Source organism: Haematobia irritans, chromosome 2, assembly GCF_050003625.1.
Source record: "Haematobia irritans isolate KBUSLIRL chromosome 2, ASM5000362v1, whole genome shotgun sequence".
Taxonomy (NCBI): domain Eukaryota; kingdom Metazoa; phylum Arthropoda; class Insecta; order Diptera; family Muscidae; genus Haematobia; species Haematobia irritans.
Genome location: NC_134398.1, coordinates 207,188,933 through 207,216,578, shown reverse-complemented (window position 1 = coordinate 207,216,578; position 27,646 = coordinate 207,188,933). Strand labels below are relative to the sequence as shown.

Here is a 27,646-nt window from a genome sequence, read left to right as displayed (position 1 = left end):
TTCTTTTTTTTTGTGGGTACTTTTATCATAGAACCTTAAATTCGTCAAATTAAAGGTGGCTATAATCCATTTTAAATGCTGTAACGAATAGTAGTTTACTTAATTTAGTACCAAATATTAAATATAAAGAACATTAAGTATCCCTACTCAATTATTCTCGAAGAAACCCGATTGATTTATTCGATAATTTTTTTTTTTAATTTTAGAAGAAAAATTAACATTTATTTTCAAAATAGTAGATAAATCTTTATTTGTTTCTAATTTAAAATGTGCAAGTTGTCTCAACTTTTTTATCTAAATACTAACATTTAAATGAATGGTTTTCTTTTTTGTGCGTTGTGTGTGTAAATTGGTTCTAGTAAAGTGCATTTTTTGAAAATATGGACAAAACACTAGCCTAGAGGAACTATAAAAAAACAAGTTTTGTAAATATAATTTAGAAAACATAAAATAATACAAAACAAGAAGTAGAGAGTTAAAATTGTCATTTAGAGTTCAAAGTTCAAATCAAAATATGATGACACAATGTGAGGAAACAAAATGCCGTTTATGAAAGTTTTGAAAGCATTTGACAAATAATTCGAAGAAGAAAAGAGATTTCTTTGTTGTCGTTTAGTTTTTCCTTAATACTACCAACCAACACATATCTATGAAACTTTACAAGTTTCGTCATGTAAGTTATCACCATTCAAATCATCATCCTGTGTTGAAAAGGCACCACCTTGTAAGACCTTATTTACAGCAGCTCTTGCCAAATAACCGGTGGTAACATTGTAAACCAATGAATAGAAGGGTGTCATATCATTTTTATGATCCTGTATGTTGTTATCCTATAAGAAAATAAAAATAGTTTTAATAAATAAACAATTTCTATAATCAGTGTTTTTTATATTTTTTTAATACTAACTTTGCAATACATTAGAAAAGCTTCCATAATAATTTCATCCAAATTTAATGATTGTTTAAAATGTAATTCCGGATTTCTAAAAAGAAAGAAATGACAAAAATTATAAAATTTAATACCTCTGGTAATTTTATTTTTTTGTTTTTTAACCAAAGTCATTTACCTATTTAATATGGTGGCAATAATACATAATAATTCCACTGTTATTTGCCTTCTCTCTGGCTTTTCAATACATATCAAAGTCTCTTCGACCAACAGAGAAAAATTTAATTCCCCACGACTCATATTAATAAGGGTTGGTGTGGCTGGCAACAAGTGACCTTGTGTTGATATACCCAAAGGGGTACGCATTAGAATTTCCCATATCATATTATAGAAATGTTTGGGAACACGACATAGACACCCTTCCAGTTGTCTTCGTTGCAATGTGGTTAGGCTAGGAGTAAAAAAATATATATATTAAAGGTAGAATTAGATAGGTGATGTCGAATGCTAAAAAACCAAATTTAATGGATAATAATTCAGAATTTTAATAGTGAAGAATATTTTTATGTTAATTTAAATAAAAATATATTTTTTTTAATTTAAAATACTTTTTTTTTTTAATTTGAGAATGATTAATATATTACTAGCTTACCGTTCTTCTGCTGCCCATTCGCTAACGGTCAACACTTTTTGGAGTAGTATTCGTACTTGGTATGGAGACAAATTTTCCAAATCTATAGATTCTTGACCGGACATTTGTAAATAAATACGCATAGCTTCCAAAACCCAACCAATGCGAATCTGAAAAAGTTCACGAAGTTTAACATATAATTGATTACTAGAAGAATTATTCAAAATTCAATATATGTTAGCAAGTAAGCGATATAGAAAAATAAAATGTTATACATAACAGCTTAAGCCGGTCAACATTTTGTAAACTTTTTATTTCTATAGAAAATTTTGTCAAAATTTTATTTCTAGAGAAAATTTTTGTCAAAAAAAAAAAAATTTGTCGAAATTTTATTTCTATGGAAAATTTTGTCAAAATTTTATTTCTATAGAAAATTTTGTCGAATATTTATTTCTATAGAACATTTTGTCAAAATTTTATTTCTATAGAAAATTTTGTTAAAATTTTATTTCTATAGAAAATTTTGTTAAAATTTTATTTCTATAGAAAATTTTGTCAAAATTTTATTTCTATAGAAAATGTTGTCAAAGTTTTATTTCTATAGAAAATTTTGTCAAAATTCTATTTCTATAGAAAATTGTGTCAAAATTTTATTTGTATAGAAAAAAACAATTTTTTTGTCAAAATGTTATTTCTATAGAAAATGTTGTCAAAATTTTATTTCTATAGAAAATGTTGTCAAAATTTTATTTCTATAGAAAATTTTGTCAAAATTTTATTTCTATAGAAAATTTTCTCAAAATTGTATTTCTATAGAAAATTTTGTCAAAATTGTATTTCTATAGAAAATTTTGTCAAAATTTTATTTCTTTAGAAAATGTTATTTCTATACGAAATTTTGTCAAAGTTTTATTTCTATAGAAAATTTTGTCAAAGTTTTATTTCTATAGAAAATTTTGTCAAAATTTTATTTCTATAGAAAATTTTGTCAAAATTTTATTTCTATAGAAAATTTTGTCAAAATTTTATTTCTATAGAATATATTGTCCAAATTTTATTTCTATAAAATATTTTGTCAACATTTTATTTCTTTAGAAAATTTTATTTCTATAGAAAATTTTGTCAAAATTTTATTTCTATAGAAAATTTTGTCAAAATTTAATTTCTTTTTTCTTTTTATTTTGTCAAAATTTTATTTCTATAGAATATATTGTCCAAATTTTATTTCTATAAAATATTTTGTCAACATTTTATTTCTTTAGAAAATTTTATTTCTATAGAAAATTTTGTCAAAATTTTATTTCTATAGAAAATGTCTATTGAAAATTTTGTCAAAATTTTATTTCTATAGAATATTTTGTCCAAATTTTATTTCTATAAAATATTTTGTCAGAATTTTATTTCTTTAGAAGACTTTATTTCTATACAAAATTTTTTCAAAATTTTATTTCTATAGAAAATTTTGTCAAATTTTTATTTTTATTGAAAATTTTGTCAAAATTTTATTCTATAGAAAATTTTGTCAAAATTTTATTTCTATAGAAAATTTTGTCAAAATTTTATTTCTATAGAAAATTTTGTCAAAATTTTATTTCTATAGAAAATTTTGTCAAAATTTTATTTCTATAGAAAATTTTATCAAAACTTTATTTCTATAAAAAATTTTGGTAAAATGTTATTTCTATAAAAATTTTTCTATACAAAATTTTTTCAAAAATTTATTTCATTTGTTTTGTTTTGTTATTGTTGGTTTTGTTCTTTAAGCTTTGTTGTTGTTTTTTATTGCAGCTTAAAACCATACATTGACTAAACTACAAGTGTAGCTTAACCAACAGAGGAAAAGAATGTTTGTCAAATTTATTGGGTAAAACCTTTTTTCGGAGGGTTCAAGTGTGGTTTTTGTTGTGTTTAATAAACTGCCTGAATTTATTCTGATAATTGGTTGATAGTTTTGCTGCAAGTAGAGGATGCTGATGAGGAATGTGGTAATTCCGAAACGTGCGTCCATCCAACCATCTTGCAGTCTATAGGGCTTTGCCCAAATAAATTTGACAAACATTATTTTCCTCTGTGGGTAAAGCTACACTTGTAGTTTAGTCAATGTATGGTTTTAAGCTGCAATAAAAAACAACAACAAAATTTTATTTCCATAGAAAATTTTCTATACAAAATTTTTTCAAAATTTTATTTCTATAGAAAATTTTGTCAAATTTTTATTTCTATTGAAAATTTTGTCAAAATTTTATTCTATAGAAAATTTTGTCAAAATTTTATTTCTATAGAAAATTTTGTCAAAATTTTATTTCTATAGAAAATTTTGTCAAAGTTTTATTTCTATAGAAAATTTTGTCAAAGTTTTATTTCTATAGAAAATTTTGTTAAAATTTTATTTCTATAGAAAATTTTGTCACAATTTTATTTCTATAGAAAATTTTGCCAAAATTTTATTCCTATAGAAAATTTTGTCAAAATTTTATTTCTATAGAATATTTCGTCAAAATTATATTTCTATTTATAAATTACCTCTTATTTGGAAAGTAATTTTTTTGTAAATTCTAACGGAACATTAAAAATTCTACCAATCTACCAACACAGTAAAAAATTTACCAATTTTTGTAGAATTCTACCAACTGTGGCAACCGTGATACATAGGCATCGAGTGTACTATGCGGCGTATGCTTTATAAATTGGCCAAAAAGAAATAGCCCTGTTCTAAAAAAATACGTGATATAGTAAAACTAAATTGATTATTCCACAATAAACTAAATAAATAAAAAATAAGACTAAAATTTGCAAAATGCGAGGTTTTGGATTTCCGATATATCCAAGAAGCTTGAGTACAATTGAGCTTTTGCATGCCTTATTGTGTCTTTAAGTAAATTTCTTTATTTTATTTTGAAGATAAAATATTCACACACGATAAAGTTACAATAATTTATTGTGGCAAGCAGTGTTGCCAGTATTGGGGATTTTTCCGCAAATGGGGGATTTGGGACGACATTTTTGAGTTGGGGACTTGGGAATTTGGTAGGGAATTTCCATAAATTCGGAAATTTTTGTGGGGATCTTTTCGAAATCCGTTCAGTATAATAAATCAGGTTATCAATTATTTATTTTGGAGGACCAAGAGCTAATTTATAATTTTAATCAGCTAGTTTCAGACATTTTTCTACAATTGTGAAATCACTTCGTGAGTATCAAGCTTAAATGTTGCCCTGATGAACACCGATAATCACTGATTTGGACAATATATTCCATAAATAGAGAAATGATGAAGATGGTTCACCATCATATATATCTAATACATACATAAATACATGGCCTCGAACTTTCTTTTTTCCCTTTTGGAAGACAGTAGCCGGTCTCCTGGTGCTATGTTTCGAAATCTTGATCTTATTGCAGCTGATAATAAATTTTATATATATATTTTTTTTTTCAATTTTTAAATCATTACCAGTATCCACTTTATTTATTATTATTTTTTTCGTAAAAAACTTGTCAAAAATATATTGGGGAATTTTTGTGAGGAATTTTAATTTAAATTGGGGATTATTGGGGACGAAAACGTCATAATTTGGGGAGAAGAACCAGAAAAATACTTGCACTTGCATGTTCAAAAAACAAAATAGTATACAATGACAATGATATTGCTTTGATTCTCAAGGAATTAGATTAGACTTTATATTAGTGATACACGGCAAACGTGCATGTTTGCTATTGGTAAATATTTTTTAACTTTATGTTCAAGTTAAGAATTAAATGCACGCCACATTGAGTATGGAAATGAATATAGAAAATGTGGAAAATTCGAGTCTTTGGATTTCCGATATATCCGAGACAATTCACCTTATCAGCCAATTGAGTTTCTGTGTTTTGAAGTCAAGGTCCATTTATTAGAAAACAAAATATTAACAGGCTACAATATTTTATTGTGGTGAGTTTGAAAACAGGATAGAATTGCAACACTTTTGCTTGACCGCCAAGGAATTGGAATAGATTCTATTTTTGTCATATCACGCACAAGTTTCCTATTTTTGATAATTTTAGCATTGTATCGGGCATTTAGAAATAATTTCGATAATATTGAAGAATTCTTGTTATTACAATTTTACTTTTCTTGAATATAACGAATGTAGCCTATGATTTACATAATTTTTTGTTCATCATACGACACAAAGGAAAATTTGTAGGTAGCGATTGTAATGATTCATGAATTTGTAGAAAAGAAATAGTCATACGTAACCTTTTCTAAAAAATATGTAACCCAGTAATACTTAATTGATTATTTTATAATAAATTAAAAATAAATAATTAAATAATAAGTTCACACATGCTTAAGTATGAAAATGAAGATTTACAATGTCGAAAATTCAAGTTTTTGAGTGAGCTTATTATAAACTTAATATATATGATTTTATGCAATCGAAAGGGAGTACCACCATGGTCTTATTCCGTCTTGCATACAAATGACTTATTTTTTATACTCTATTCTAAGTGGTATAATACTAATATGTAGCAAAATAATTATGTATCTTTAAAGAAAACTAAACTTACCTTCAAAATACCACGAAACATTGAGGGATTTGTTGCTATCAAACGCCCACAATATAACACCACCTCCTGTTGTAACACAGCCTGTACAACATTATATGGTTGAACTGTTTTATACATAACATCTTTAATTTCGGCCGGAGTCATGGGTTTATCAAAAACGGTTTCCTTTTGTCCAATAACACCTACAGTCACTTCTTTACCATTTACCAAGACTGTAGTAATGAAAGGACTTATAGAATCAACAATATGATTTAACAATGAGGAACAATAACGAACTGCCCGCCAATAGCGTAATGAACCAGCTCGATGGTAAAGTTGCTGTAAAGCCTGGCTAACGGATAAACCATTTACTTCGAAACCAGCACCTTCACGATTAAGTATAATACCCCATAATTGGCAAAGGCAATAAACAGATTCAGTACTACGTAAAGCATCGATGATTTCGTGAGTAGGTTTATGTTGATAAAACTAAAAAATTGAAAACAATATAAAATATTATTATAACGATAGACATATAAACAATGTACATATTGATGTACATACATCTACTGAGATTTTTTCTTCCACATATGTCAAAGCTTTGGGGACATCTGTTAATGATTGGTAACCTATATATTCATGATTGATTTGAGCAAAAGCATTTTCCTTATCCGATAAGTCACTTTGATTCATGAAATCCAAATGTTCTGAAAGAACGAGAAAAATGTTAAATTAGGTTTTAAAACACAATGGCCCTTAATTTCTTGCATTACATACCCATACAAGAACTGCTTATTAGATTTTGTAATCGACCAATACGAACTTTCATTCCATCACAATATCCCTTCTTAAGCATAGCCAATAAATCCAACATTTCCTTAAATTGAGGATCTCTCATATGCTCCTCACGTATTAACAAACACACAGTAGGTCTGCCAGATAATCGCCAATATTTTCCCACAAATTGAAGTTCAGTTTTAATGTCATCTATGAGCAAAGCCATATCACGATATAAATAGAAATCGGATACTTCAAAAATTAAGGGGTAACAAAGAACGGTCATGCCACAAATGCGGTAAACCTTGCTGGTACCCAAAGAGCCAATAGGACGTGGTGGACGACCGGATAAACCAACTTTATTATTGACACCTAAATGCTGGTACACTTTAATCAATTCGGTTGATGACCAAATTTGCACAGGCTCAACCTATAGATAGATACAGAAAAGTTTTGTTATTGAAGAAAATTATGTAATAAAAAATCATATATCCTTGTGTATCCATCCAATTAAATTTTTTGAATATTTTGTATTTTTTATGCACATATAAACTAAGCTGAAATTGGGAAACATGGTGTAGGTTCAGACCAATTCATGTGGTAGTGGTGACTAGCTGAATATAGACTAACAAGCACGGTGGCCACTAGTGCTAAAAATAATTTATCCAAAATTTGAGCACATTTTACCAAAAAAGTACCAAACAAATAAATGTTAACTTGTAAAATTTTATTTCTGTAGAAAATTGTATAAAAATGTTATTAATTTTTTTATTAATTCTATAGAAAATTTTGTAAAAATTTTATTTATATAAAAAAAATTAAATTTTATTTATATTTATATAGAAAATTTCATTTCCATAGAACATTTTGTCAAAATTTTATTTCTATAGAAAATTTTGTCAAAATTTTATTTCCATAGAACATTTTGTCAAAATTTTATTTATATTTATATTTATATTTATATTTATATCTATACTTATATTTATATTTATATTTATATTTATATTTATATTTATATTTATATTTATATTTATATTTATATTTATATTTATATTTATATTTATATTTATATTTATATTTATATTTATATTTATATTTATATTTATATTTATACTTATATTTATATTTATATTTATATTTATATTTAGATTTATATATATATATATATATATATATATATATATATATATATATATATATATATATATATATATATATATATATATATATATATATATATATATATATATATATATATATATATATATATATATATATATATATATATATATATATATATATATATATATATATATATATATATATATATATATATATATATATATATATATATATATATATATATATATATATATATATATATATATATATATATATATATATATATATATTTATATTTATATAGAAAATTTCATTTCCATAGAACATTTTGTCAAGATTTTATTTCTATAAAAAATTTTGTTAAAATTTTATTTCTATAGAAAATTTTATCAAAATTTTATTTCTATAGAAAATTTTGTCAAAATTTTATTTCTTTAGAAAATTTTCTCAAAATTTTATTCTATATATTTTCTATAGAAAAAAAAGATTTGACAAAATTTTATTTCTATAGAAAATTTTTTCAAAATTTTATTTCTATAGAAAATTTCGTCAAAATTTTATTTCTATAGAAAATTTTGTCAATATTTTATTTCTATAGAAAATTTTTTCAAAATTTTATTTCTAATGAAAATTTTGTCAAAATTTTATTTCTATAGAAAAAGTTGTCAACATTTTATTTCTATAGAAAATTTTGTCAAAATTTTATTTCTTTAGAAAATTTTCTCAAAATTTTATTTCTATAAAAAATTTATGAAGTACCTCTTAGAGGAATATTTTGAAAAATCTACCAAAACATCCAAAATTCTACTAATCTACCAAACAGCAAAAAATCTGTCATTTTTGGTAGAATTATACCAAATGTGGCAATCGTGCTAACAAGTCCTTGTGATACCACTTCTTGCTAATAGAAACGAGCTGCCGCTATAGTCTAGCTTAACCTTCACTTGAGGTTTATAAGAGCTATACGTTATAAGGATAAAAAAAGCGAAAATTGGATTTTGGAAAAAAAATCGAAATCGACTTTTTATAATCTTCAAATTCGACTAATCGATTTTTTATATCTTTGAAAATCAATTTAAATCGATTGTCTTAGAAATTTATCAAAATCAACTAATCGACGTAAACATCGAAAAATCAACATTGACTGAAAAGGGGTATATGATACAAATATTTCTATGTTAACTCTTAGAGTATTTTTTAAAAATTGCCGAATTTAATTTTGTTTTTTAAATCGAAAGGTCGCAATATTGACTTTTTAAAATTTTAAAAAAGTCGACTTTTAAAATTTTTCAAAAAGTCGAATCCCTGAAAAGTAGGCTTTTTCAAGAAAGAAATGCCGAGAAGTCGACTTTTCCAAAAGCAGAAAAGGCGATATTTACATTTTTGAAAAAAGTCAAAAGGTCGAAAAGTCAATTTTTTCAGATTTTTAATTAAAATTCCTAACCATTCCTATCATAAAATAACATAATGAACTTTACTTGCTAATATAAAATCGTTCCAAAGTATGGATACCAAGGATTTATGTTTTAAATATTGTAGAATAAAAATAGAAATATGTTCTTACCTCATGTGGCGTTTGAGTTTGAATACCATATGTAGCCATCATTGCTTGAAGACGCATAGATTCTGCAATCAGTACAATTTGTACGACTAAATCGGTGGCTGTACCCTAAATAGTTTTAAGTATATTTTTATTTAGTTAATAGTAAGAAACAATGTTTATTTTTAACATAAAACAAAGTGTATTTAAAACCAATCAAAATAAAAACAAAAAAAATTATATGTTTTAGTAGTAGAGTTATTAAAACGGTACATGCAATTTTTGGAAAATATTAAACGCATTCACTTTTGTCTATAAGAAAACTAGAAATATATAAAACTTAAAAGTTAAAAGTTATTTGTTATTTGAACAAGGAAATTCTCTGTATTAAAATAGATTTCCATTATGTTCATATTTAAAATTTTACCTCTTCCTTATCCTTATCCTGTATCAATGCAACTCTACAATTCTAAGTGTAGCCATATCATTTTTGTTATAAATAGATGGAGAAAACACACACAAACTGTAGTATAATTTGTGATTACAAATAAAAAAAATAAACATCGGTTGCAAAAGCAATTGTGCATGGTATTTTCTTTTTTTCAATCTTTAGATTGTAATAGCAAATAATATAAATAAAAATATTTTTTAATATATTATATTTATGTATTATATATTTTTTTATATGTATAAGAAACTGGTTAACGTTGTTATTTTTACTCAACATTTCGCATAATTTTTAACACGGCAAATTTGGTCCATTTACGCCAATTTCTAATTAAGAATTATATGGACCGCCTGAAAGTATGCTAATATATATTTTTTAAGTTTCCAATTACAAAGAGTATCTTTCAAATAAAAGAAAAGTGGCTGGCCTTTTAACCCAAACGTAATTTTTAAACTCACTTGCATAATATTAGCTGATGTTAATTTATATAACAGATTTTTCGCTTTTTTAGGAAAGTGTGAAATTGTTTAATAACAGATTTAAAAGTAAATTTTGGCATGGAGTGTGGTGAATAAATGCTATTTTACTTCCAATATAGCTATACATATTTACATAATAAAACTTAATTACAAATTTAAATTACTATAATTGTTAGAAGAAATTATAATATTTAATACTTTTATGTTTATCGTTAAAGGGCAATTTTATGATTTGGATTCGATATAAGTTTGTTGTACTTATAAAACGGCCACTATATTCAGTTGTATTGAGTTTTAAGCAGATGTGAAGATCTTCCTTATTAATTAATTGTAAAACATTAGCTATTCCAATGAGCTAAAACAAACATAAAACTACAACTTCTTCACGGTTAATTATGGCAAAAAAAGCACAAAATAAATGTTGAGCCCTATTCAAAACAAATTGTATTTAATACACATCCTTCATTTTATTTATAACTTAATAGTGATAAAAATTATTGGATACTAAAAAGATAGATTTTTAACCCGATCGATTTTAATATCAGTTTTTTTTTACCAATTTAATTTTATTAAGATTAGGGCTCAATATCTAGCAAAAACATTGAACAAAAACATTTAGAAAAAAACACAACTCATTTCACTAAAAAAACCAAAAGGTAATACTACTTACAGTGCCAGGTTTAGCCTATATTTTTAAGAGAGATATGTAAAAAATAAAGATATACATATTTTAGAATATAAAATAATAATACATAGTATACATATACAAGCCATTTTTGGCAAAATTTTAAAGAAGTTTAGTAACCATTTATAAATACTTTTTTTGGTAAGGAAAAACATCCAAGCATATTAATTGACATAAGTATGTTATATAACATTTTCACTTCAAATGAAACATTTTTAAAGACAAATGAAACCTATTTGCAAGCCAAATGAAAAATTTTTCAAATCAAGTGAATATTTTTTCAAATCAAATTTAAAACCTTTTTCAGAAAGAAAAATTGAAAAAAAAAAAAATAATAATAAAATTCGGACTAAAATGTGAATATATTTTACACGGTTTCACTTTAAATAAAAGGTTTCAATAGAAATGTCATGATTAAAAATTATCAAACCACTTTTATTGTAGATCGACTCCTGATGAAGCAATTCAATGTAATTGCGAAATATTGAAAAATTGGATAAGAGAAAGATCCAATAAAATCAAAATTTCTAAATAAAAGGTTTCATTTGAATTGTAATAAAATTTTCATTTAATTTGCAAAAGTATTCATTTAACTTTAAAAGAGGATTCATTTTATTTGAAACAGTTTTATTTGAATTGTAAAAGATTTCATTTGATTGTATTCATTTAAGGCGGGTATTAAGTTCGAGTTTAGCCGCTATAATCGTAATTTTTTCACGATTACTTTTCTTTAATAATCCATTTTAAGGAATAAAAAACTTTGTGAAAATTTGCTTTGGGCTATTCCCCATCAAGTTATAATGAAAGCTGCAACAAATATGTATAATTTTATGTCTTTTTTTTACTGATTTAGTTTTCACTTTAGTGAAATGAATGAAATGAAAATGTATTATTATGTATGAATATTGTATGAAACTCTAGACAGTAGTCCATTGTAATTATTTTGGCCAAATAGGCTCAGAATTACATGCTCTGAATGAATAAATAAATAAATAAATATAACGATTTTAGCGGCTAAACTCGAACTTAATACACACCTTTAAAGAGAAATTGCTATATATTTGCATATATCCCACGTATTTATACAAAAATATTCCCAAACAATTGTTACAGAGATGCAAGAGAAGCCTAGATTACACTAAACAACACAAAATCCCACCAAGGTATCTTAATTATTTTTGGTAAACTAATTCGACATTGGTAACAATAACTACAAATGTATATCATTGCAGTCGGGTCTACGGCCCGGGGCGGACACAGGGTTTTCAACCCTGTCCAAGGACTGCAAACCCACATTTGAAGTATGCTTATTTCCCGGAAAACTCGAAAATACCAACTCCAAAGGGCTACAACAAAAATGTATATCATCCTTAAGCCTATTTTGAACTAATGAAAAATCTTACTACAAAAATGTTATCGAAAATGCTTCCAATTCCTTAAATAAACTAAAAAAATTAGGCACTACTATAAATAGAAAAAAAATATTACACACAAAAAAAATTGATTCAATCAAAAAATTAATTGATCGGATTAATTTTTTGATTTGAATGTCTTCAATTACGAAAATGATAATATCAATCACAGTTTTATTTGGAAATAAAAAATAATTGATTGATTAAAAAATTAATTGATTTCATTAGAAAATTTAATTTAACTTTTTAATTGATTTAATTAAAAATTTTATTGATGTCGATTGCATTTTGAATAAAAATTAATTGTGTCACTGAATTATTTAATTAAAAATAAAAAAATAATAATTTTTTAACTGGCTTATTCTCCTTGCAGACCATAAATTTATCCGGACGACAGTGGTCGTGTCGAACATATCCCATATATTGGCCACATTATAAGTTAAATCCGAAGGCATTATCGATACTGCTGCATTTTTATGGGATCGATAACACATTTACCGATTATTTAGTCATGAACGAATTGTCGTATCGATTGGACACACTGTAAGATTCTTTACAAACACAGACATTCCGTCCGGAAAAACTTATAGTCTGTAAGACGCATTAGTTGTGTCAATTTTGTAATTACAAATTTAAGAATTTTCAATTATTGACTTAAATGTGAAGCTCCACAAGAGCAACATTAGTTAACGAAATTTTAAACCGTTCTATATACATATCTGTCATCTTGCCTATATATTCCATATAGCAATTAGGAACTTAACTGCTGAATATTTTTCAGTTAAAGTTAACCGGAGAAAAGATAATTGTAATTTACTTTCTCTTAACTGGTAGTTAAAGCCTAACGAAGCTACATGAAAATGGTCGTTAATATGTCTAGTTTGATTTTTAATTGAAATAGTTATCAGCTTCAATTACCATTTACATTGAAAATATTTTGGTGATACCTTTTCTTTATATATAGGATATAAAAATATATTTTACAATGATAGGACGGAGAGATCAATATTTCTGAGAGGCAAATAATTCTATTCTATAGCTATTTTTGTTCCATTTCTATTTGATGCAAAGAAAATTTTGCCAATAATATATTAAGCTTGGTGTATCTTATCAGACTCAGTGCAAACAGGTATCCCAAACATCAAGTTATCCCTTTGAAAAATAAACAACAAAAAAATCTACTGCATTCTCTTGACAAGCCATGCTACTACTAACTACTTCATATTAAATTGTCAATGGACATTTTGTGGAATATTTTAGACGATTTTGTGCAATTAAATACAAGTGTGAGTGGTTTTTATGGATTACTTGCAATACTGTTTTGTACTCAAATCAAAAGATAACACTTACGGTGTGTTTTTCATCGAAGGCTTTTCCCTGGATTATGTTAGTTGTTTCGATTTTAATTTAGATGGTGATAGCCAATTATGTCGTTTTGATTTTTGTATTCAAAATTGTTGTTAATTATACGATAACATTGGAGTAAAACATATAGGAGATAAACACGGTATTGGGGGGTAGAGGGGATAATTTATAAACAAAGAAAAAAATTGGACAAAACATATATCAATTATACTGGGATCATCCAGAGTTCACAGCCAATTATATATAATTATAATCATTTTTAATTTATACTACAGGTCTACTTTGTCTTTATCCCAATTAATATATTTTAGATTTGTTACGAGTTTACCTGAAAAGCCGAGTATCGGCCAGCACGTCTTGGCCTATTGTAACTTGGCAAATAACGACGTATGGGATCCAACTCATTTATGTGTAAAAGGCCACCGGTCAACAGCTGGGCTATGATAAACATTGATTGACCCCATAAAAACAGTGATTGTGATGGCGCTTTCAAATAGGATCCTTCACCATCAGGAGCATAGTACATTGTAACCACAGGATCGCCATTGCAATCAGTATATAGGCAACGTCTCAATTCATTTTGATATTCTTCTATTTGTTCATGATTGTTTTTGAAAACACCATCAATTATCATGGTTATAAAAAATAAAGGCCACTCGCATTCATAGCCTTCGAATTCTTTGATTTCACCAGTGTGATAATATCTGGAAAACAGCAATAGTTAGAGAATTGATTACATGACAAGTAAAATGATCAGACCTTCTGGTTTTATCTTCAATTTTACTCAAATAACCATCACGGCTAAAACGTTTAAAACCCTTCTTTCCACGTAAACGACTGATGACATTTTGTTTAGTTTGTTCCACTAAAGACTCTTCGTGTGAAGCAAAAGCTGGGAAGGACAAAGTAAGTAAAAGGGAAGCATCTACACCCTAAATGAAAAGAAACAAGATTGGTATTTGTTGTTATTTAAAATTAAATTTAAAATGAAAATATTTACTTTACTACTGGATTCTCTTGGCAACATTGTTTCAAATATACTGCGATTTCTATTGTGAGCATCAATATCCACATATACTACACTCCATGAAGCACCTTTTTCTCCAAACAAATTACAACCATTAATGGCTTCCAAAGCAGATTTAGCCATACCTATAGAATAATTTCAAAAAATCAAAAATTTCTCCTATCACCACACACATAATTTTAGAAAATACACACAAAAAAATTTTCTGATTCAATCACGAAATTAATTGATCCAATTAATTTTTTAATTGAAATATCTACAATCATAGAAATGATAGTGATAATAAATTAATTGACGGCCAATTAAAAATTAATTGATCCAATTAAAAAATTAATTGATACTATTAATTTTTGTGATTGATTTTTGTTTCAATTAAAAAAAATTTGAATTAATTAAATTTTTAATTGAATATTTTTTAAAACTCAATTAAAATTTTAATTGGAAACATTTGCGTGAAATTTTTTTCTGTGTACCAATGGAAGATGCATGAATTTCAGGAGTTCCATTATTGTATTTTGAGCCACGTTCCCACATTCCAAAATCGGGTGTACGATAGGCACGTTCCACATAATAAACTAAATTCTGGACAAAAGCAACTTCATCCTGTAATAAAAGGAGTCATATAAAAATTAATTTTTCTTCAATATCCTATTGAATTCATTCACACTACATTCGATATCTCCTTATTTGCTATATCGAATTCAGTGTAAATGTAGTTTTTTTTGCTAACTACCTGAGTATATATTATCTGTAAACCAGATGTTATCATTTGTACCAAAAATATTATATACAGCGATACAACATCAATTTGCAAATGATTGTAAAAATCATCCGAATATATTATTTCTCCAGTGTGCAAATGAAATTTACTATGTAAGGCATGTTGATTTGATTGTCTCTGTTTGAAAAGTTCAACTCGAGAGGCTTGCTTAATCCAACATTCCAATATGCCACGCATACATTTAACTGTTGATTGACCAAGTTCATAGGATTTGCCACGATCATCATCAATACGACGATAAGCCTGATAAAGACTCCAAACAGCTGATGCACAATATACACTATCACGAACACTTCCTACTTCTTGATCAATACTCATAACCGGAAAAAGTCCAGTAATAGGACTTTGATAATGCAGTAATTGACGTTTGACTGAAAGTAAAAAATAATAGGATTAGATGAGTGTAAAATGTTTTTCAAAAACAGTAAGGAAACGCAAATGTGGAATGAAGCCGTGAATATTAAGCCCTACACCGCCGTTGGCTCCTGCAGGAAACCCGCAATGGTTTCGCGAGACTATATTATTGTGTAAAGATAAATTAAAGAAAGAAAAAAGAAAAACAACTACAAATATGTTTTGGATATAGAATTGACATGAAGAAAGCGTTTTATTCACAAACGGTAAACGCCTCAATGTTTGTTATTATTGGTACATTTGTTTTAGTTTGAAGGAGAGCTAGAGTGATAAAAAAAAACCTGTGCCTTTCTTGGTTTTTAAAACAGAACTATTTGCCAAAATGGTTGGTAGGTGCTATTTGAAACAAATTACGAGCACAATTGTGTTTCGTAAAAATTCGTAATTTTGAAAGGAAAGTCTAATTTTATTGTCATAAAAATGCAACGAAAAAATAATCCGATTATTCATTAAAAGATGGATATATTATTTTTATAGTATATATACGTTGCACCAATTTGGATGTGTTTTCGTTGCAGTTTATTAAAATAGCCGAATGAATTTCCCCACATTTCGCATTAAAAATAAATAAAGAAGTAAGTTGAATACAAGAAAGTGAAGTAAGTAGAATACATACAGCTGTGGTCATAATAATAGCAGTCTTCATGTATATATTAGGGATAATTAGATTTGTAAAAACTTTAAAAATTATGTCTAAAAAAGTAAAAGTGCTCGGGATCTTGTCGAAATCTACAGGATCTTTGGAAAATATTATACAAAATCAAATTCTGGAACCGTTTGTTTTCGTACTCAATTTCGTACAAATCACATTTGGAAATAATTTCTTAACCCTGAATCTTTTATACTTAAATCTTGGCAATATATTTCTCTTTAATGAGAAGTTCAAATAAAAATTGTATTTGAGTCCGAGAGTATCTCTATTTTTGCGGTACAAGAAAAATAAATTCTTGCGATTTGCGATTCCGAATTTTGGAACATGGGGGAATGTAATCTTTACAAAATTCACCATCGTTTGTCGACACGATAAGCAATAAACCGTACTTTTAACCAGTGCTACAAACCAGCAGTTAGACTAATAATAAGCCAATGATAAGGCACATTCCGAATAATCAAAACTGTGCACTGCTATAATATTCATCCCAGATGTAGATATACATATTTGTGTTTATTGCAAATACATATACAAATGGTCGATCTTGTGGTCAACAGTACCATAGGGACATATAGCATATAGTTTGTTGACAACAATTGTTATATAACACACGTGCTATTAATTAATCAATTAATAGTTGGAAACTTTACTTACCAATTCCATAATAAATATCTAATTGTTTTCTATTAAAATTAATAAAAAAAAAATCAAATTAACAAGTCATAAGAAATTACAAAGTATCGTCATACTTACACTGTGTCTTCATAATTTGAGGTTTTAAGAAATGAATCCATATTAATGTCTTCCAAGCTATTATGCCTTCCCGATGTTGAGGGAGTGCCAGAAGTTGCTCCACTAACGGGTGTTGTGGTGATAGTTATCCCCAAACTAGAAGAAATTGGTTTATTATTACAGTCCCAATTATATTCAATTATTATTACTTACTTTTTGGGTGGATCTCTCATTTTGTTATCTCGCTACGGCTTTAGAATACCAGCGATATATATTTTTTCTTCCAAGATTCCAAATTGTTGAGTATATTTATTTTTTGCACCTGAAGAATATACAAAATACCCTTCAAGTTGTTGTAAAAGTCAAATTTGACATTGATATTTAAACAGCTGATAAAATTGGCATATTTTTTTCTGGATGAGTTATTTATTTCACAGGGTGCTTCAAACAATGTAATTCTTTTTACACCCAAAAATTATTCCGCAAACTTGACATTCGAGATAATTTTTTCAAGGCCCTTTTAATTTGTCATTATAGGTAAGTACTATGTTCGGGGTTTTCACCAAACGACTAAATTAAATGCACAACAATATATATGAAGACGATTATATTTTTATCAAGTCTTGTCAAATTATGGATGAAAAAAATTCAACCCTGGCTGCATTTCAAAGATCGATTTCATTCCGCCAACTGTGATGGGGAAATGTACCAAAAGGTACGAAATGTAAATGGACGTCATATTGATATTTTGTGAAACACCAAGCGCAAATAGCCGCTTATACATTATTTGAATAAAAAAATTAACAGCCTGTTTCTGTATGTCGATCGACTGCAATGGAAACAAACAGCTGAATTTATAAAAGAAAATCAGCTGTTTTTATGCGTTTCGGTCGTCCGATAGAGCTTGTTGGACATAGATAAACAGGTTATAAATATTGAAAACATTTATTTTATTTTTTATTTCCATTTATTTAAGCAATTCAAAGCCTTTGCAGGGCCAATTTAACGAATTAAGGCCGGTACTATGTTCATTCTTGCGAAAAATTTTTATGGAAACCATTATTTCGCACATAGAAAGCGGCGTTTTTTTAGGTAGCTTGGAGCGTTATTTGACAGGGAGCGATATTGGATTAAGTTGGTGGTCGTTGCTTGTTTTTATAAAATAACATTTTATTTTTCCTTGGGCAATTGATCTGCTATTTCTTTGATCCTTTGTATAGTTTCGGAACAAAAATATGGTCCGTGTTTTTTTATAAACCCGCACAAATAGTTTTTAATAAATAAATTATTTCTTAATTAACATTGCAAATGGCGCCGTGCTATAAACGTCAGTTTTTCAACACGAAAAAACAAAGTATCACAAATGGAAAAAACTTCGCAAATTTTTCGCATTTTTTGGTTTTGTATGGAGTTTCAACGCGAAAACCGAACAGAGTACCGGCCTTTACAATGTACTACTCCAACGGACATTACAATATTATATAAAAATATTAAATATAAATTAATTAAAATAAACAACAATCTTATATAATCAATAATCAATAATGTTATATATACATTTTTTTTTAATTATTATTATTATTTTTGTTTGTTTTTTTTTTTTTGTTTTATTAAGTTTCTTCAGTTTATTTTATTCATTAAGTTTCATCAGAATTGAAACTTATAATTGAACATTATTACTTTATTAATGTAAAACATTCCCATATGTTCTGGTTTACGATTTCGCAAAACGCAAAATTTTGCTTAACCTCAATTTGCCGAACTAAAAGGATATATAAAGGCCGGTACTATGTTCATTCTTGCGAAAAATTTTTATGGAAACCATTATTTCGCACATAGAAAGCGGCATTTTTTTTAGGTAGCTTGGAGCGCTATTTTACAGGGAGCGATATTGGATTAAATTGGTGGTTGTTGCTTGTTTTTACAAAATAACATTTTATTTTTCCTTGGGCAATTGATCTGCTATTCCTTTGATCCTTTGTATAGTTTCGGAACAAAAATATGGTCCGTGTTTGATTTATAAACCCGCACAAATAGTTTTTAATAAATAAATTATTTCTTAATTCACATTGCAAATGGCGCCGTGCTATAAACGTCAGTTTTTCAACACGAAAAAACAAACCCAATAAACACAAACGTTTGAAAAATACTAAAATTCAATAATTTTTCAAACATTTTTTCAAAGGATTAGGGTAATATTCAAGTTGAGAAATTGTTGAGAAAATCGCGTTCTCAACAAAAAACAGACATTACCCTCAACAGTAAAATTCAACACAATAGCAATAATTTCTCAATTGTAATCCTCAAATTGAAATGCATCGCTACTCAATAATTTCTCAAACAGTTTTCAATGTGATAAAAATAAAAAATTAGCATTGTTGCGAATACTTTCAAACCACAATTTGTATGAAAGTCAATCCTAGTTCTAACTGAAAGTCAATACTAAATTTCTAGAGATTTTGTAAATTTTATTATTTTTTTCGTTAACAAATATAATAATCTTAAAAATAACATTAATAATATATAAAAATAATAATATAATACCAATCAAAATGTAATTATCTTATTAAACGTATTAATAAATAAAACTATGAATACAACTTTAAATATCTTAAACATTTTTACATGTATAATTCCATTTCCTCCATAATGTTGGTGTCAAATAACTATTAATTAATATCCTGGCAATTTGAAATAATTACTATCGAGGAACTTGCTGGCTTGTGTGTTAGAATAGATTCCAGCAAGAGGAAATCACAAAATATCAAACTGATGACGGGATGTAAATTGATGTAATGCACATTTTCATCCAGAAGTTCTTGATATAGGAATTGTTGCACTTTGTTTTAATTGGTTGCACCTTGTAAGTTTTCTGAAAACTTTTCTTTGTTGTTCCCTTCATCGGTTTTTCATCGGCCAACATCTTCCAAGAATATACCATCCAATGATTTTAGTTTTCTGCAAAACAATCGAGTTTTGTAATTTCCATTGTTTTCATTTCACTTTTTATTTTGACTTACCAATTTGTATTTCTTCCAACTGACCACGTACTTCGTGTTTTCCTCAAGAACGTTGGTTTTACAAAATTGTTGTTATTAAAATACTGGCAATTTTCAGGAACTTGATGACTAGATAATTGGAATAAATTTCCAGCAATTTCAATTCACAAAATAACAAATTAAACCGATGATGCGATGTAAATTAAACTATCGATGTGATGCGAATTATCATCCAGTAGTTGTTGATATGGAAAAGAATAAATACCAAGTTTTTTTGGTTGCACTTTGATTTATGGAAACTTTCTCTTCTCGATAAGCCACTATCATTTTTCATCGGCCAGTCTCTTAATGTGTCCAAGAATCAGCATCCAAATATTTTAGTTGTCTGCAAAGAGACTTGATTTTAGTGACTTCCTTAAAGTTTTCATTTCGTGTTTTAATTTTACTTACCAATTATTATAAGCAATTTCAATTGATTATTAAAAAATTTCCACATTTTTTTATTTCTTCCACGAACTTTGTTGTCCAAAGTAGTATTGAAAACCATGTGGTTTTTTCGTCAACAAATAAGAACAAAAAAAAAAAAAAACAAACAACAAAACTTTAAATATCTTAAACATTATTAGTAAACACTTTTGCATTGATAATTCGATTTCCTTCCTTTTGGTTCCTTCCTTTTATTAACATGCGAGCAATTTGAAATTAGGAACGTACTGGACCGCGTGTGAGAATTGATTTTCAGCAGAAGGAATTCACAAACTATCCATTTTAAACTGATAATAGCATATGAATTAAACTGACGATGTGATGCACATTTTCATCCAGAAGTTGTTGATTTCAACAATTTGTTGTTTTTAACAATTTTAATTGGTTGCACTTGTAATGTTTCTGGAAACTTTTTCTTGTCGATAAGCCACTCAATTTTCATTGGTCAGCTTCTTATTGTTTGCAAGAATGTAGCATCCAAAGATTTTAGTTTTCTGCAAAGAGATTTAAATTTAGTGACTTCTTTAAAGTGTTGATTTAATTTTTCGTATTGACGTACCAATTATTATAAACTATTTGAAGCAGTTCCAGTTAATTGTCCACCTTTTTTTCATTGTTCAGCTTTTTAATGTTTTCAAGAACGTAGAATCCATAATTTTAGTTTTCTGCAAAGAGATATACATTTAGTGACTTCCTTAAAGTTTTATTTCATTTTTTATTTTCACTTACCTATTTTTATATACTATTTGGTTATTTGTCTAAAATTTTCCATTTTTTTATTTCTTGCAATTGACCACGAACTTCGTTGCACAAATAAGTATTGAAAACCACATGGTTTTTTCGTTGCATTTTAGGGTAGTGTTTTGTCAACGTTTTCTCATATCATCTTCAACACCTTTTCAAAGATTTCGTCAACATTTTGGCAAATTGGAAGTAATTCGCAAACAATTTGAAGATGTATTGCAGATGAGCTATTTCAAGTCAAGTTGAATTTATGTTGAAAATTATATTTACCCTCAAACTGAAAAGTTGTTCCATTTGAAAAACGCTCATTCTGTGTTTATTGGGAAGTATCACAAATGGAAAAAATTTCGCAAATTTTTCGTATTTTTTGGTTTTGTATGGAGTTTCAACGCGAGAACCGAACAGAGTACCGGCCTTAACACGAACTTTTTGCACGCTGTTTTATGGATAAGAAAATTTACTGGAAGAATTTTTTTTTGGCAAAAGGCCGGTACTATGTTCATTCTTGCGAAAAATTTTTATGGAAACCATTATTTCGCACATAGAAAGCGGCGTTTTTTTAGGTAGCTTGGAGCGCTATTTTACAGGGAGCGATATTGGATTAAGTTGGTGGTTGTTGCTTGTTTTTACAAAATAGCATTTTATTTTTCCTTGGGCAATTGATCTGCTATTCCTTTGATCCTTTGTATAGTTTCGGAACAAAAATATGGCCCGTGTTTGATTTATAAACCCGCACAAATAGTTTTTAATAAATAAATTATTTCTTAATTCACATTGCAAATGGCGGCGTGCTATAAACGTCAGTTTTTCAACACGAAAAAACAAAGTATCACAAATGGAAAAAATTTCGCAAATTTTTCGCATTTTTTGGTTTTGTATGGAGTTTCAACGCGAAAACCGAACAGAGTACCGGCCTAAAAGGTGGAATGGTTCGGAAGTTTTTGACAATAGCAAATTTTGCATTTTTCGAATTTGTAAACCAGAACATAGGGGATTATGTTTATTGGGCTTGTGTCCTTTTAAATAGCTTTACTTAATTTTATTTTTTTCTAGTACACCCTCTGCATTGATAGTTTTCAAAACCATATGATTGCTTTGATTGACATTAATAAATAAACACATCTGTCTTCTTCTTCTGGACGAAATGTAAACATTACCGGCTTGGTTATTCTTTCAGGTGAGAAACTTCCCATAGGTGAGCAGTAAAATATGTAGATACTCTCTCTGTTCTCAACAATAAACAAAAAGTGAATGGTTCGCCTTCTTAATTATTAACTTGAAACATTAAAGCGACCATTAAACACAAAACAAATGCCAAATGGCACAATGTACCACCACCAACAACAATTTCTAAAGAACAATAGCCCGGCCGAGATTCAAGCAAAAAATCTACGAAAACAGTATAGAACATCAGAATGGTAAAAACCAACCACTACAACAACGCGGGCAGCATGAAACCAGATTTTCATATCGTTCATCAAGCTAGCTTTGGTGTTGCTTGCTCATTCTATCATTTATCAGTTGGTAAGTGAAGCATCACAACGAACGTTGTTTGCCAGTACTTATATCTTATGTGTAAATAATCAAACGGAGGCAGAAGAAAAATACACTTTGATTGATTGACTATTATGTGGAGGAAAAAGCCGGTATAAGCTAGCATCGCGGCATAAGAGTCCATTTAAGGTATATCTCTCGCGTGGTAGTAGTAAACAAATAATTATCAAAATATAAACACAGCGTTTTAGGAGAAGACAACTTTAAGATCTTCAAATTCAAGTGTGAGGTCATCACAAAATAACCTCGTATCAGACAACAGCTGGCAGTTTGTTCTGTTGCTGGTGTTTCTAGTCGTTAATCAGAATTTGTGGCTTATTTGCTTACCGTGCAACACGTCGAAAATCAAGGCCAAGTACTTACTGGTTTTTTAAGCAATACCTACTGGCCCAGGGTATGGAATATTATTAGTAAACTCTCATCTCTAAGCAACCACAAAACTATCTCGGTCTGTCGAATGACTGTATATGGGTTTGAAGTAGAAATTGTATTCCAAATAGGAGAAATCTTCGTGCGGCAATCCCATAAACAATGGAGAAATCTTTTCCATTACTCACCTTAATAACGGTGAGCAACATTTTATTATTAAGACCATGTTTGTGTGATTGTGAATCTACAGATCAAAGCCTAACACTACCAGATTTACCACTAGAGCATTTAAAGCTCTATTTGAACACATTTGATAAAGTTAAACAGGAATGCCAAAACAAAACAGAAATACTGCAACAGATCTCACAGAAAGACAACAAAGGCTGTTGGGGCCATGAGCCCCATTGTAATAAGGAAAACCGTTTCCAAACTCCCGTTTGCCCGGGATCTCATACAGGATGGGTGCGCAACAAGGAGGCCCAAGTGGAGACATTCTACCAGCAAGCGGATTTTGGTTATATCCAGCATCAAATCAATGAAATGAAACTAATGTGTGAACCCAAATTGATAACAGATTCGTCGTTGGAATGTACCGAGTACTTAAGATTTTGCCGAGGTCGTTATCTCATGTTGGATTTCAGAGATTTGGCCAAGCGCCATGAGCGTATACGCTATCACATGGATGTTTTGCAAAAGGGACAAATTCAAGGCTATTGTAAACTGAATGAGACACGCCTAAAATCTCAAATGGATCATATGGGAGCTTTACAATCCTGGTCTCCAGAGCTCAGAAACTTCGTTGAAGCTCCAGAACCCATTGAAGAGGGTAATGAGCATTGTGATATGTTCATAAATACGCCCACTTTTCTAATGAAAATCGATGCCACATACAATATGTATCATCATTTTTGTGATTTCTTTAATCTCTATGCCACATTGTTTGTAAATCAAACTCATAGTTCGGTCTTCGATAGAAATACTCAAATAATTGTATGGGAGACATATCCCTATGATTCACCATTTAAGGATACCTTCAAGGCTTTCAGCGATAATCCAGTTTGGACTTTGGATCAAGTTAAAGGCAAACGAATATGTTTCCGAAATGTTGTCTTCCCTTTATTGCCGCGAATGATATTCGGTCTTTATTATAATACCCCAATTGTAAGTATGATTGGAAAAAGCAGTGAAATTTTAATGTTAAATGTATTTGAACTATTCGTTTGTCCTTCTAGATACAAGGATGTGAAAAAAGTGGTCTATTCAGAGCTTTCTCAGAATTTATTTTACATCGTTTGAAGGTTCCTTTTGTGCCACCAAAGGAAAATAAAATACGTATTACCTTCCTATCGCGACGTACAAAATATAGACGAGTAATAAATGAAGATGAACTGCTTCAGGAAATTAGCAAAAATGAAAATTTCATTATCAACAAAATATCATATGAACGGTGAGTAGGAACCCAATATTGTATACGAAAACCAAGATTTTTTTGCGAAAAAACATTGAATTTTGCTATGCATTATGGATAGCAAACATTTTGCTAGAGGTGCTTGATTAGAAATTGAAATTCCGAAAATTCCATATGTTTCGTTTCGACAATTCACATTGTTTTCCCATAATACGCCTTATAATTCAGAAACTTTTTTTGCATGTCATTAACGCTCTGATGGTAATCAAATGGAAAATTGCTTTGTTGACATGACCACATTTAATGTTGGACTCTAAATCAGTATATACAGGAAGTTTCCGTAAACATGCCGATAATGCAGTTTTGTCATGTATTTGCAAAGACCGGTACGCAGCACTTATGAAAATTCCTGTTGCATGTCAATACTACAGTTTTACTATGTAGTTCTTATGAGAGCAAAATTTGAAAATCGATAACAATCATGGAATTTTCGTTAGCAAATAAAGCAATTTAGCCGAAATTTCCGCGGAAGATGCATACAGAGGTTAACCATCTAATGCCCATTTAATAAGGAAGCTTTTAGTAAAACACACCTTAAGACAACAAAAATGGGCAAAATAAAAAGAAAACTTTTTTTGAAACTATTCAAGAGGCTTTGCAGCTTATGCTGAATTTTACCGTATACATTTTTCTTGCTTAAGGTGAGTATTAAGTTCGAATTTAGCAGCTAAAATCGTAATTTTTTCACTAAAGTGAAAAGTAAATCAGTAAAAAAGGCATGAAATTATACATATTTGTTACAGATTTCATTACAACTTGATGGGGAATAGCCCAAAACAAAATTTCACAAAGTTTGTATTCCATTAAATGGATTATTAAAGAAAAGTAATCGTGAAAAATTACGATTTTAGCGGCTAAACTCGAACTTAATACTCACCTTTAGTTATCTTGCTTTTGTGTCGTTAACATTGAAAATTTAATCAGTTGGCAAAAAATTGGGGCATTAGAGGGTTAAGGCAAAGTCGATACTGCCGATATAATATTTGTTGGGAAATATAGCACTTGAAAGAATGATTTATCAGTATTATCGACTCATTAACGATATACTAATTTATACCCCATCGTACCAAAATTTTTAGAAGTATAAAAGGACCAAATCATCCAGCAATGCAATGGTTCTTTCTAAACTTTTCTATAGTTTAATATTAGAGAAATTTTAACTACGATCTTTTATCTATTTTTAATGTTTTTATAACTAAATAATTTGGTTTTTCCGTTTCAGGGATTTAACATTTCTCCAACAATTAGAAGTTACACGCAACACCGACATCTTAATAGGAATGCATGGTGCCGGTTTAACCCATTTACTCTTTTTACCAGAATGGGCATCAATCTTTGAACTCTATAATTGTGAGGATCCAAATTGTTATAAAGATTTGGCACGATTACGTGGTGTATATTATGTCACGTGGGAAGATCGAGACCTGGTATATCCAGAAGATGAGGGTCACCATCCAGAGGGTGGTGCGCATGCAAAATTTACAAATTATGCATTTAATGCAAAGGAATTTGCACGTTTAGTTGGCAAGGCGGCGAAACATGTTCGAAATCATGAAGATTTTCAAAAATACCATATAGATTCATCCACAAAAGACGAATTATAGAACATAGAACATATGTTCTTGTAATAAATGAATGTGTGTGTGCTCGCGCGGATGTTATATACTATAGTATTTTGAGATATTATTCTTGTACTTAAGAGATATGTAGTATTTTATAAATATGTGATTTTATTGAAAATAAAATTTTTTGTATGTTTTTTGTAAAAAAATCCATGCTTTTAACGTTTGTGTTAAGCGCTGTATACACCCCAACGAAGTGTTTTATGCTATCCATAAAAAATCCCTTACAACTTTTGTTTCCATGGTACCTTTCTTTCAATTGAATACCTTCCCCGCAAAAAATGGAGCACTATTCAAGAGGCAGTACCAACTGCTTACAAAACAACCGAATCAGCGCTGATTTTTGTGGGCGATGTTCCGATTTAGAGCAGCTTCTACATAGCGCTGATATAATTGCTCATTATAATGTCAATATTGCTTAGAAGTGATATATAATCTAGAGTTTCCTATTTTATAGCATTGTTGGTATGAAGGAAAACAGCACTAACTTTCATGCATCTATACGGCAAGAATTGATTGCAATAACGTCAACGAATGATCATAAACTGGTTTCATTACTCGTTTACGTTATTGCCACCGATTCATGCAGTGTGGATGCACTGCCTACTTTATTGTATACCAAAAAGCGCAACTAAACTCTTACTGCTGAAGTATTTTTGCTGGGTTATATCCATAACAAAATTCACCAAGACCGAAAATGCGATTTCTTAAATTGTCTGGAATTAATCAAACATTCCACACAGGGTTGAATACACACGTATAGAAAATGATTATATTTCTGTAATAGCATGCAAATGAAATTTTCGCCTTAAATGCCGGTATACACCTGTAGCGGAAATTTCGTTTGCGTACCAATTACACATGTATTTCTTATGGGAGCAATATGTAAACAATCGATAATAACGCTCACGAAATTT

General features: G+C 28.5%; 2 protein-coding genes and 1 long non-coding RNA gene across 7 annotated transcripts; 1 reads left to right on the top strand and 2 right to left on the bottom strand.

Moving 5' to 3' along the window:
• Positions 1–220: 220 nt before the first annotated feature.
• On the bottom strand, positions 221–17,854 carry LOC142227015 (putative phosphorylase b kinase regulatory subunit beta). 4 transcript variants are annotated; one of them, XM_075297320.1, is made up of 17 exons: positions 17,701–17,854; positions 17,509–17,643; positions 17,410–17,438; positions 15,642–16,060; positions 15,382–15,511; positions 14,882–15,033; positions 14,641–14,813; positions 14,210–14,585; positions 13,867–13,893; positions 9,517–9,621; positions 6,831–7,260; positions 6,618–6,760; positions 6,075–6,542; positions 1,542–1,690; positions 1,068–1,340; positions 908–983; positions 221–830 (listed from the first exon to the last, which is right to left on the bottom strand). In XM_075297320.1, the coding sequence occupies exons 1-17, from the start codon at positions 17,718–17,720 to the stop codon at positions 648–650; spliced, it is 3,288 nt and encodes a 1,095-aa protein (XP_075153435.1). In that variant the 5' UTR covers positions 17,721–17,854; the 3' UTR covers positions 221–647. The 4 variants fall into 4 exon arrangements, with proteins under 4 accessions (XP_075153435.1, XP_075153436.1, XP_075153437.1 ...); XM_075297321.1 differs by lacking the exon at positions 13,867–13,893 and adding an exon at positions 11,090–11,104; XM_075297322.1 differs by lacking the exon at positions 13,867–13,893.
• Positions 17,855–19,934: 2,080 nt separating this feature from the next.
• On the bottom strand, positions 19,935–22,048 carry LOC142227014 (uncharacterized). Of its 2 annotated transcripts, XR_012719782.1 has the most exons (6): positions 21,987–22,048; positions 21,702–21,867; positions 21,532–21,637; positions 20,937–21,466; positions 20,508–20,871; positions 19,935–20,445 (listed from the first exon to the last, which is right to left on the bottom strand). It is a non-coding gene; the product is annotated as an uncharacterized LOC142227014 (long non-coding RNA). The 2 variants fall into 2 exon arrangements; XR_012719781.1 differs by having other exon boundaries at positions 21,702–22,025.
• Positions 22,049–22,853: 805 nt separating this feature from the next.
• Eogt (EGF-domain O-GlcNAc transferase) lies at positions 22,854–26,878 on the top strand. The gene is made up of 4 exons (XM_075297319.1): positions 22,854–23,399; positions 23,454–24,800; positions 24,872–25,086; positions 26,330–26,878. The coding sequence occupies exons 2-4, from the start codon at positions 23,802–23,804 to the stop codon at positions 26,709–26,711; spliced, it is 1,596 nt and encodes a 531-aa protein (XP_075153434.1). The 5' UTR covers positions 22,854–23,399; positions 23,454–23,801; the 3' UTR covers positions 26,712–26,878.
• The last annotated feature ends 768 nt before the right edge of the window (positions 26,879–27,646 follow it).

Excerpts from the sequence above, each read along its gene's own strand:
- Eogt (XM_075297319.1), top strand. The coding sequence starts at position 23,802 with ATGGAGAAATCTTTTCCATTACTCACCTTAATAACGGTGAGCAACATT. Across the intron at positions 24,801-24,871 it reads TTTATTATAATACCCCAATT|ATACAAGGATGTGAAAAAAG; the intron begins GTAAGTATGATT and ends TTGTCCTTCTAG. Across the intron at positions 25,087-26,329 it reads AACAAAATATCATATGAACG|GGATTTAACATTTCTCCAAC; the intron begins GTGAGTAGGAAC and ends TTTCCGTTTCAG.
- LOC142227015 (XM_075297320.1), bottom strand. The coding sequence starts at position 17,720 with ATGAGAGATCCACCCAAAAA. Across the intron at positions 17,644-17,700 it reads ATGAGAGATCCACCCAAAAA|TTTGGGGATAACTATCACCA; the intron begins GTAAGTAATAAT and ends AATTTCTTCTAG. Across the intron at positions 831-907 it reads CTTTTCTAATGTATTGCAAA|GATAACAACATACAGGATCA; the intron begins GTTAGTATTAAA and ends ATTTTCTTATAG.